At 44.1% G+C, this 12,229-nt stretch overlaps 1 protein-coding gene across 2 annotated transcripts in view; it reads right to left on the bottom strand.

Annotated features, from left to right (window-relative positions):
- Positions 1-1,101: 1,101 nt before the first annotated feature.
- LOC119163652 (protein FAM91A1) overlaps positions 1,102-12,229 on the bottom strand; it is a 32,633-nt gene continuing 21,505 nt past the window's right edge. For both annotated transcript variants that reach the window (XM_037415695.2, XM_037415696.2), the window contains 7 exons: positions 11,614-11,701; positions 8,969-9,079; positions 7,634-7,747; positions 6,787-6,853; positions 3,690-3,963; positions 2,049-2,118; positions 1,102-1,245 (listed from right to left, as the gene is read on the bottom strand). In XM_037415695.2, coding sequence (XP_037271592.2) covers positions 1,150-1,245; positions 2,049-2,118; positions 3,690-3,963; positions 6,787-6,853; positions 7,634-7,747; positions 8,969-9,079; positions 11,614-11,701 — 820 coding nt within the window. In that variant the 3' untranslated portion in view covers positions 1,102-1,149. The remainder of the gene's footprint in view (positions 1,246-2,048; positions 2,119-3,689; positions 3,964-6,786; positions 6,854-7,633; positions 7,748-8,968; positions 9,080-11,613; positions 11,702-12,229) is intronic.

Here is a 12,229-nt window from a genome sequence, read left to right as displayed (position 1 = left end):
AAAGCCCGCCAATTAGCAGTGCTGCCACGCAGTCGCCTCCCATAATCGTGCTACAAAAGTGCCTCCATCTGATCACGTGGTCACACAAAACGGAGACGCAAGTTTCCAGCAGACATTTCACCTGCTAGGCATGCATATGTAGCCACGTTTTCGTCACCACCACCGTCATCACGGCTATCATCACTGTTTACTAGTGACAAAAAAAATACTGAGAAATATAGAACTGTTGTATTTGCCACATCGTACATCATTTTCACTTCGAGCCTCTGCAAAGCTATGATTCTGGAACTAATGGAGGTCTGAGCAGCAATGAGGAGGCACCTGGAGACGCACGCGTGGGCCATGCTGGCATGTATCGTATGTCACTTTCACGCAAATGAATTCTGTGTGTGTGTTACTTGTTTGCAATGATATTTCTCTACATGCTTCATTCTGTGCAGCTGCACTTTGACAGGCTGCTATTCTGTTCGCACCTACAGTATGTATAAACAGTATGTCGTAGCACCTGCTGAGTTACTGCACATCTCAATTCCAGTGTTCACTGCTTGCAAATTTAAATGTAACATGAAACGTGCAGGCCTGGTGTTTCGATTCTGTGTAGACATTAGCACGAATACACGCAAACCAAGCAAGACAAAGGAAGTGAAGCCATTGCCAGGCGATGCCGTAAGTCAGCATCACAATAATGAGATAGTCAACGTTATCGTGACTAGCGCATCGTCACTCAGCGCTTGGGGTGTGGCCTGGGGACTTTATGAACAAGTCGTAGTACAGTTGATGTCGTAAGGTGCTGAATGCCCCATTGAGCCTTTGTACGCAGTTTGCCCTCTAAATAAAATAACTTCCAGACAACATATGCAATTCATACTTCGCTCAAAATACTTACTCATGCTAAGCTATCAAATGAAGGCCACACCTCGAACTTGAAATTTTGTTGCTGCTCCTTTAAGTGACACCCTTCTGTTGCATCATAGTCTAAAATTGTTTGCAACAAACTTGGATTTCGCAGGAATACAATTCATGTAATCTTAGTGTTGAGACTGAAAGCAGCCTTTCTCATTGATCTTTCAGTTGCTTTAAAATAAAATATCTAGCACACAGTTGTCTAACACAATCGTGTTTACTCGACGACCACATCTTGCCGTCGCGTCAACATTCGTCCCACACACTCAACGTTCCATCATGAAAAAGGAGGTTTTGCGTAGGAAGGGGCAACGTATCTGTATTCAGCACCAAGGGGTCTGCCTGCAAGACAAAAGATGGCAATTAGCTACTTCACAAGGAGGATTGCTTCAACTGCCTCATTAACAGCAGCAAACGAACACACATTTAATTAACTTGCACTAACGATATACCCAGTAATATTCTCAAATAGTAGTGACAGCAAAGAAGGCGGCAGTCACTCTAGTAGAGACTAATCTCTATCTGGAAAACCTGTACCCAGAAAGCTAAGCAACTCAAAGTAAAAGCAATGCACGCTGTACAGTGATAGCAGAGATCACAGTCAGTGATCGGTAATCTGTCAGCGGAGTGCGTTGTGAGTGAACAGTGAATGAACGTTGCCCGTGTTAGCACAAAAACAAACTGCTACTTTAGTCGTACGTGCAGTCTTATCGGAATAGATTAAAGTGATCAAGAAGTTGCTCAAACGCTGCGACAGGGCCTACACCAGGGTGGTTTTTGTGAGTGAAACACAATCACCTCAAAAATAAAGGAATATGTGCACGCAGTAATGTTTCTTCAAAGATACCGCTGTTTGCAGATGATTACATCATTCGTTACTCTATATTTCTTACAACTACTGCAGTGCACACACTCTATGCAAAACGCAGCGTTCTTACATATGCAGTACTAAAGCTCGCAGCTATTAGGTGCCGCTCTCCTAATTTGCATACTCAATATTTTAAGTGAGATTTCAAGTGACGCTCGTCTTGACTGACCTACTAGGTCGTCATCCCAAAAAAATCCATACTCACCCGCAGCTGGTGTGCAATGAATAAATGATTGAAACAATTATTACTGAAACAACGGATCATTGACATACTCACCTCGTAGTCTGAGATAAAGTCAAGAAGTCGTAATGCCAGCCGCCGATTTGACCTGGTAAGTTGCTTCAGGCTGCGTAAAATAGAAGAGGGGTTGTATGAAGTCTTAGCTAAGAAAGAGTCAACAAAAAGCCATCTGCCTTGCCGCTTCTGTAGACACACTAGTTCAAGTTTGGCAGGACAGGTGGCTGAAGCATGGTATGTTTTACAGCTAAATATAACTTGGAAATGTATGAGTTCAAAGCAAATATAAAATCAGAGCATTTAGATTTAAACATTTCTAATATACTACTTATACACAACTTGTTGAATTTGGATGAGTTCCCAAAGGTTCGAAAAATGTGGACTCTTTGAGATTTCGAAACATACACTCCTAATATACAAATACAGGACGACATAAAGCACTCACATTCAACCACTAACTGAGGCCTGCGTAACGTTATACAGCACACTAAAACAAGCAAGAAAAAAAAGATCACAACTACACCCAAAGCATATAAATTTCACTAATGAAACCTTCATGCAATTATTACAGGCTGCATTACCGTTTTTCATGTGGGAATAATTGTACACTCAGACCTCGTTATAGCAAACTCATATCTGCCACAAAAATTTGAAACACCCGAAAATTTGTTATAAATGATTATTTGTAACACTGTATCCATGGCAAATGTATTGGTCACTTACTTCGTTAAACCGATAATTCGTAATATAAAGGTTCGAGTGTACTGAGCGCTCACTGTGGTGTTGCATCAGAATCACAAAAAGTCTTACTGACCCCACAAGACATTCTCGCTTACAAGCAGAGCACTTGACAAAAATGCAGGCCCCTAATCACTGGAAGGGGAAGACGCCATGGATCTACGTGAGGTGCTGACGGGGGTCTTTTCAAATTTATCGCGGCTCAGCAAAGTATATCCGACGTTATACCATGACGGTTCTTCATGGTGCGGCAGTTCGCCAACATTATATCACATCTCTCGGGAGTGTGACGGAAAGCCAGATAAATTGAAATCTTCTTTCAGGCAATAACCCTTGTAAGAAGTTCGAAGCAGTGGGAGGCACAACTTGCCAGCTCGAACCGAGCAGTGTAATTAGCACTTCTGAAGCATGTTAGGCGAGCGGCGCAAGCCAGTGGGGCCCTGGACTTGGGGCCCCAACCAACATGTTCCTCCGTACCTCTTTTCTACCCCTTCCCTCAAAATAAAGTTTTGTTGTTCTTGTTTTTCTTTTTATACTTAAAGGTAATTGTTCAAATGAACTTCCCTCAGGTGGCTCAAGCACAGCCCATGAGTGACGCCAAACTACAGAAAACCAGCGTGCATGTTAAAAATTTTATACTGTAAGATGGGCCTTTCTCCACTAAAACTAAATTTGAAATGCATCTTCCAGTACAAGATGTACATACACTCAAACCTCATTAAAACAAAATTACATATTACACGAAATTAGGTTTGTTATATCCGAAAATTCGTTATTAAGGTTTCTTCCAAACACCACGTCTATTGCAAAACTACTTTTCATTTACTTCGTTACACCCGGTACTTCGTTACACCCAGGCTCACGATACCGAGGTTCGAGTGTAGTGTCACTATTGCCAACCTATAAAAGCGCCGGCTACAATAGGATGCAGCTGAGACATACTTGTCTTTGGAACACAGTCTGTGCTCAAGGATCTTGGCACAGACATCTTTGTTGAGTGCGTTGTCGAAGAGTGGAATGCCATAGCAGCAGTCGAGCAGCGTCCAATCCTCAAGATGCTCATCGTCTCCCTCGTCTGCGTCATCGTTGGGTGGCACGTCTATGCCAGCCGGTTCCCGCGCTCGTATCCGCATGAGTGTGACGTAGCCGCACGAACATCCAAGTTGGAGCTCTTCAGAGAGCCGCTGTAGGGCTGGATGGTTGACGAGCTTGTTACCTGCACCACGCAGAAACTTATATGCGGCTGGCACATACAGAAGATGTTGGCACACATAAAGGGCCATCTCTCTTGTCATAATCTGAAATTTCATCACGCTTTACACTTGCATGTGTGCATATGTAAAAGAGCACAGTGAAATGTACGAGTGCGCTGTTGAAGTTTCATACGACATAAACCTACATTGGTTGTGCATCAGGTGTTGGTCACAAGGATATGTGCTGATACATATAAGCAAAGAAATTCACGAGTTTTGCTTGACTTTACATCTAATACCTTATTGCTCTGCATGCACACACATTAGCACGCCTGCGGAGACGCCGCGAGCACATCGCCTGGGCCAGACAGAAAAATGATCTGATCCTTTAACATGGTTTACTAATGCACATGGTTTTACGTCAGTCCCATCCTGTGTACAACTGAAGTACGGTGCCTATAACAGCACTGCCTGTGTTCATTACACCGGTTTTTGTGAGACGCCTGATATATGCACAAATCCTTCTTTTTTTTTTTTCATGGTTTAGCAGCACATAGCACCAACCCAATTCCTGCATACATTGTTCGAGTAAAAGGCCCGAGGTGCTCGAGCCAGGCTAGAATATTGACATGATATATACAATGGTGGGACAGCTGCGCCATTATGCGCCAAGCTTGTTTACCTGCCCCATCCTGCTCCACATCAGCTCTGTTCTGCCAAACGTATTTATTGGCGCCGCACTGCACTGCAGCACCCGAATTCGGCCACCAGGTGCGACAGCCATTCAAGCCCCGTGCCCATCAACGGTGCTGAAACGGTTGTTTTAGGTTTCGTAAAGGCAGTAACCACTCCAGCAGCAGCTGTGAACTTTAATTCTAATAACACGGTTGCACTCGCTATGCACATGCGTCATTATGGCAGGCATCAGCGCAAATGGTTCGTGAACGCTTCTATGTACTGTGCTCTCAACGCGAAGAGCCTGCAAAAAGAGTGTCTTTCCATGGTGCGGCCATATTCTCTTACACTAATGTTCTTTAGAGTTACGCGATATTGGAAAGACAGCTGCACAGGACTGCTCGTCGAGTGCATGCTTGTATTATTTGGCCGCTGTGCTTTGTTATACGGCACTTATCGGCTCGGCAGTTGGTGCTCGCACGTTCAGGTTTGTAGAGATTGAGGCTAGGCTGTCACTATTGCGCAAGCTTTTTCGCCTTTTTTTGCCGTCCACATGTCCTAACATGACTCTCCCCTCGTCCACGGTCCGCCTGTGCAGGGAGAGTGGGAGTGACAGTGGCCCTTCTCACCTAGCAACCTGGCAGCTCGCCCAGTGAGAGAGCTCTTTGGGCAGCGAAGGATGGGCATGCCTTTCTCTCCAGTCCGTTGGCTCCTTTGTTCTTGGAGCTGGATGAGTTTGCCAACAGTGCCTTGAGCCCAGGGCGAACGCTTACCTTTCATTACCCCTTCCGAACGCTATGCCGAAGAGCAGTGCAGTGTGTTTGCGCGTGGTTATACTATGCCAATCGATACCTCTCGAAGCCAACGTGAGCAGAGTATGTTCTCGCTTGAGCAATCGGGCCCTGTCGTCACTAATCTTGAGAGCACGCAGCATAGTTGCGAGGGACCATTTTCAAGCAACGTGTAGCCGTGAGCCTTTTTCTTGGAGCTAGCTTGGATGAGTTCGCCCGTGTTGTGGATAAGCCTATTTTGTTTTACAGTTGCCTTGTTCAGCGGGCGCTGTACAGTGTTTTTGGTGTTGCCGCAGGCAATACAGTGTTGTGAGTTGTTTGACAGCAGTACCTGCCACGCTGCGTTCGGTGCCTTTGCTGTCCAAACACATGTGTGCAGCAGCAATAGTCACGCGAAGTGATGGTGAATGCGGCCCGGTGGCTCGCTAAGGCCGACCCCGCAGTAGTGCCCGTACTCCTTCAGGATACAAGTACACTACAGGCTTTAAATAAAATGGCCAGCTGTACATAACTAAAGAAATTACAGTTGAACTGCAAGGGTGAAGCAATGAATGTGACAGCTACGAATTGTAATGTTACACCATGTGAGGCTGGCAGTAAACTCCTTTGGATCCGATCTCACGTAACACTACAAAACGCTAGTGCATGAAAATACAGCCACTTCAGGGAGAGCAGCACTTTCCGCACAGCCTCATTGTGATGAGAGTGCAACACGTAGACGTATATGAGGGCTGCCTGCTGATGGCTGCCAAGCCAGTGTGCGTGCTAGCGATCCTGACCACGCCCTTAGAAGCAAACTTCGCATTTGCTGCTCGAGCGACCCCCTCTCCCTCACATCTTTTCATGTGCTTTCAAAATGTCTCTGTTTAGACAGGAGGACTCAAGAGTGAGGGGATGTCATCGCACGTGCACTCCAAGCAACGGAGATGAACTTGCTCGTTTGATCACTTCTTCAAAAGCGTTTGTCGCCCCCGCTTGTGCACTTATACCCGTGGATAGAACATACAACGCTTAGGGGTAGGTTATCAATTTTAACTTTACATGGGACATGACGGCTGGGGCCAAAAACCAGTTGAGAGTGCTCATGTAATTCCTATTGCAACAATAAAGTACAATATAACTGTGTTTGAAAAATACAGCATTGGACAAATTTTGCTTTACAAGAGCTCTGAATGCTGTAAAGTTGCTCGAAAAGGCCCTTCTGGCTACTCCAAGTCTGCTACAAAAGGCACTTCTGCCTGCTCGCAGGGCTGCTCCAAAACCCGTGCACCCTGTTCCATCCCTGTATATGCATTTGTGAGTTCACTTTCGATTCAAACCACCATTTTCTTAAAAGCTGCTTTCGATCTCAAGAAGCCATTACTTGTGTATGCCACCCACCTTTACTGCTTTCTTGGTTATCAAATGGAAATGGAATGTTGACTTGCCCATTAGGCACACCCTGGGCCTGAAAGCAAGAAAATTTGCACAAGGTTCAAGCAATACAATCATTTAACTAGCGATTGATGGTTATATATATGGCATAGAAATTGCAATACCCAAATGCTGGGAATGAACATGGCAGAACTTTCCCATCGTTGCTCACTGATAACCGGAAAAACTGCTTCTTTTTTTCTACACTGCACCCTCATCTTTCTTGATACTTTTGAGTTCCAATCTTAAGTTATGCATTTTATGGCTATTTATTTTAGTGCAATGCACTCCCACTATTTCAATAAGAGAAGACAGTAAAAAAAAGTATCATGTTAATAAAGTAACATACACAAATCAAAAGACAATGAAACAGAAGTAACAATAACCCCCATATTCATAAATGCTGCTTGACTTGAACCTGACTTGCCACCGACTTCAATGCAGCACAAATGCGTTTCAAACGCACTGTCTTTTGGACGGTGCCAAGGTAGCACAAACGTGCAGACGCATTTCAAACGTGCTGCATTGAAGGCAATTTCAAGTTAACTTCAAGTCAAGAAGCATTTCTGAATACGGGTTAGTGCAATGTTCTTTGCAAACACTTATATGTGTCTGGTAAACATAGCAGATGTAGCAGTGCACGTCATGTACGAATTTATGAAACTTGCTTATTTCTGCAGCAATCTCTTAGCTTTTTCTTTTTCGTGTCTACTAAGCATAATAGCACGTAGGCTGATGCTTTAACAATAAGAAGCCCCGGTGGTACTGAATGAAAAGCTGTAATATGAAAAATTATCACACCATGCGTCCACACCTGAATGAGCACAGCGGAATGCGTGAGTGCATCGTTGAGAGTGATGAGGGCATTCGACGTCGGAACCGTCCCCGGGCCGTGACCCCACGTTGTGACCAGCAGCTTGTCGTACTCCTGAAAGAGCGCACCGCGGCGGCAAAAGGAACACGAGAGTGAAAAAAACTGAGCATCTAAACCTGAACAGTTCAACCTATCCAAGAATTGGTAGCAACACTGTGTCTAAAATGGAGTCTGGTTCTGTATACACATTATGATACCATATTTTCTTGCTAATAACCTGCCCCTGCACATAACCTGCACCCACAACAACAAACTGCGGAACAATATAAAAGAATAAACATGCCTGAAAAATTTTTTTGCAATGTTGATGGTCTCACTGATTAAAAATTTAAAAGCCTGCATATCAACAATTGCACTGATGCTAACTGCCGACGAGGGTGGAGATTTAGATTTGTTGTTATAGTAGAATTATAATTGACGGTAGCACAGACTAAGGACATGGAGAAAAGAAGGCACATTCAAGACAACACCGCGCTAATTTTCAAAAACAGTTTACACAATGTAGGGTTGTGATAGCTATGCACACGTGATGTATGAGGTTGTGAGAGTATGTATACTAGCAGGATCAGTGAGTGATTAACTGTTGTTGAAAGTTAGCACTGCGTTGTCTTGAATGTATCTTCTTTTGCCCATGTCCTTAGTCTGTACTACCATCAATTATATTTTGCTGTCTACTCTAGCAGATAAATCTATAAATCCATGACTAGTAATTCCAAAACTTGTACCACATGCTCGCATCTTTGACCGACTCGAACTCCTGACTTGATGGATGTGGACACAGCAGCACACACCTGCCAATTCGTAGGCTGCCTTACACCACGCCAGTCTACAGCTTCAAGAAGTTTTTGAACCACTATACGATAAATGTTTAAACGCAACGAATATTTTCCACAGCTTTCTGCCTAAGTTAACAAACGAGTCATGTTATTTGGGAACAGTTCATTACAGCATCCGCATTTTTTCACTCGTAAAGGCTCCAGAATAGCAAACGAACAACAAACAGGAGTATTAGAAGCGCCACCAACGGCTCAGGGGTAGTAGAAGTGCCACCAGCGGGGAGCGGTTGGTGGCGTTGGTTCGGTGTTCGAACCCCCGACCAGTACGAATCTTTCAGAAACTAAGAGGCTTTTCTTTCCAAGAAATCCATATGGATTTACTTGTGACTTCATGCTACAAACGGCTGGTTGCCTTTTTCCCTTTTCTAAAGCTGTTAAGTGGGTGCAGAATGAAAATGAATGTGCACGATATGTATGTCATTCAGAAACCAGCAAGCACCTCGAAGATACTGGGCAGCATTCGTAACCGTGTTCCTTTAGAAACCAAGAGGGACGGAGGACCGTGGCCAGCCAGCACGTAGATGAACAGCTTGAACCAGGCAGAGTTCACCTGTGGCACACGCACGCTTTCATTAACCACTCCTGAACCCGGGTAAAAAAACTAGGTTACAACGCAAATCATATACAGCACAATATTGCCACGTTCCTTTCCTCAAGTTTTGTTATCGCCCTGTTACACTATGTTCAGTGCAAACCGCCTCTACGGTGTTCGAGAAGCTTCGAGGCTGCATTGTCGTGTCCGCATCTCGAGCGTCTTCTCTATCATAGATACTCCCGAAATGAATTCGGCGACCATCTTTTGCACCAGGTTCCTTACCCCTTTCGCAAGTGTGGTCCGCAAAAAGAAGGTCGCAGCTCTCCTCAAAACCCCTATGCAGATGTCAAATGAAAATGCGGCACTATTTACGAAAAATATGATTAAACTCTTCCACCACGCTGACCACGACACGTCCGAGGAGAAGAAGGTCGGTCTGCTCATGCGAGGAGTCAAGCAAGAACTCTTCACCAAGCTGATCAAGAACCCACCAAAAACGGTCGCCGAATTCATTTCGGAAGCATCTACGACAGAGAAGATGCTCTAGATGCGAATACAGCCTTGAAGCTCCTCTAACACCGTAGGCACAGTTTGTCCTGAACATAGTGTAATGGGGCAATAACAAAACTTAAGGAAAGGAACGGAGCAATATCATTAAACGGAACTTGAAAGTACCGGGGAAAATATGGTCCAATCAACATGGGTTCCATGTGCTCAGAGATGTGAAGAGGTGCAGAACCCAACACAGAGCTTATCATTATATAGGCAGTCATTTTGTTGAAGCAGAAATTCTGATCAAGTGATTTCCTTCACAAAGAGTCTACTGTAATGACCTTTAGTACTGCATGTTCCAGACTCCAATGGCAAGCACTTGTCCTCCATAATTTGGTTATAATCCCACTTCAGACATAGCTGACAAAGCGACAGACCAGTGAGAGCTCCTGACAACGAAGGACCAGGAAAATGATGCATCACATACTACTATAAAAATACATGTGGCACGTTTCTGGATTCTTCCTAGCATTGTATTCACAAAGCATTATGCACACATTACAGCAATTACAATCAGTGTCAAGTTGCAGAAGCACTTGAACAGACATTTTGCATGTGTCCGTTATCAATTAAACTTGTGTAAGTTTTTTGGGCTGATGTAAACCACGCAGATATGGTTTTAGGGGTAAGCATGGCCTTCTTTCGAGCTATGGGACTATTTGCATGACTTTGGAGCAGCCACAACGCAATGAACTTGGATATATGCACATTCTTATCTAATCATAGTCCCCCATATTATCTTCCCCATTCACCATTCCCAGAGTAGACTCATAGGTGAAGTTGACCTTTCAGTCTTCATGTAACAAAACGTTTCTCTCTCTCACTTAAACAAGAAGTTTCTGAGGAAACCATGAGCAAACTGTCAAGTATGATGGAGATCTATTATCATTCAAATGATGGTAACTAACATGCAGTTATTTGTCTATATTCAGCAGATTGCGTTTAGTATTAATAACGTTATGGCACATGTCACATTGACAAACTGTAGCCAGTGAGTTCACAAGGCATATCTGTTTCGAATGAATTTTCAGGGTTGAACCAATTTTAAGGAACACACTCCCAAGATATGTGACAATATGTATGGGCACTGCCGTTACTTTTGAACTTCGATAAACAAAACTGCGCTGTCACAAAAGCAAGTGGAACACCAATACACACAGAAATATTGGTGTCACCAGTCTCAAAAATAATTGCGGCCTTATATTTCATCATCATCAGCCTGACTAACTATGCCCACTGCAGGACAAAGGCCTCTCCCACGTTCCGCCAGTCAACTCGGTCCCGTGTTTGCTGCCGCCACTTCATACCTGCAAACTTCTTCATCTCATCTGCCCACCTAAGTTTCTGTCTCTCCTTCAACCACTTGCCTTTTCTTGGAATCCAGTCTGAGATCCTTAATGACCAGCTGTTATCCTGCCTCCGGGCTACGTGCCCTGCCCATGTCCATTTCTTCTTTTAAATTTTAGCTATGACGTTATTAACAACCGTTTGTTCCTTGATACACTATGTTTTCTTCTTGTCCCTTAGGATTAAACCTATCAATTTTCTTTCCATTTCTCGGTGCATCATCATCAAGTTTAGTTACGCCATCTTTGTAATCCCCCAGTTTTCTGCTTCATGGGTGTACGTACCGGTAAGATGCAGCTGTTATATACCTTCCTCTTAAGGGACAGTGGCAATCCACCATTCACGATTTGAGAATGCTTGCCAAATGTGCTCCACCCCTTTCTTATCCTTCTGGTTACTTCAATCTCGTGGTTCCCACCTCTCCTACGCAGACGTACTCTTTTACAACTTCGAGTGCATTGCTACCTATCTCGAACCTGGCGAGAACTGGCCTGGCACTGTGGTAGAACACTTGGTTGCCACCCAGAATGCTGGGGCTCGATTCCTGCTGGGACCCGGCCTTATATTTATTTTCAGGCAAATCATAAGCATGGACAAAGGTGAAGTTTGTCAAGAGACTTTAAAGTTTGTGGAACGAAGTTGAAACTTGCCTCGGGAACAGCAGGTCCCAAATGAGGAGGTGAACAGCTGGTGACTGGCCTCACTTCGTTGCTCAGCGGTGCCATTGACACCAATAGCCTGAAACGACAAAGTAGCGAGCAGCCAATAAAAATGCGCTCAAAACTCAGCAGCAAGAAATATTGACACCACTGAGCTGCCAATGTGACTGAGGGGAACATGAGACCACTTTCGGCACTCATCACACTCTGGTGCTCTGTCAGATTAACCATCTTGTCAGCCTTGACTTGCTTACAAAACACCCAACAGCTTTCCCTAAATGGCTCAAAATACCCCTGACAGCCAGATTTTTGTGACTTTTACACAATCAATTTACTGGTTCTTACCTGATAAATTGTGAAACTGATTTCCAAATGCCTAAATGATTTGTATATTTATTGAAGAAATTGTTAATTACGACCAATTTTGGTATCATTCAGAAGTGCTTGCCTAAACTAAGAAGAAGCTAGCATTTTGCGATTGGGGACGGTCATAAGGTCACATGCCATCAAGGTTTTGTGACATTAAAGGGACACTAAAGTCAAATACCAATTTATGTCAAAGAGAAAGCTGAATGTATGGCGTCTGAAATGACAATTTTATCCACAG

The sequence above is a fragment of the Rhipicephalus microplus genome, chromosome 9 (genome assembly GCF_043290135.1).
Source record: "Rhipicephalus microplus isolate Deutch F79 chromosome 9, USDA_Rmic, whole genome shotgun sequence".
NCBI classification, from domain to species: Eukaryota; Metazoa; Arthropoda; class Arachnida; order Ixodida; family Ixodidae; genus Rhipicephalus; species Rhipicephalus microplus.
This window is presented reverse-complemented; position numbering and strand designations above follow the sequence as displayed.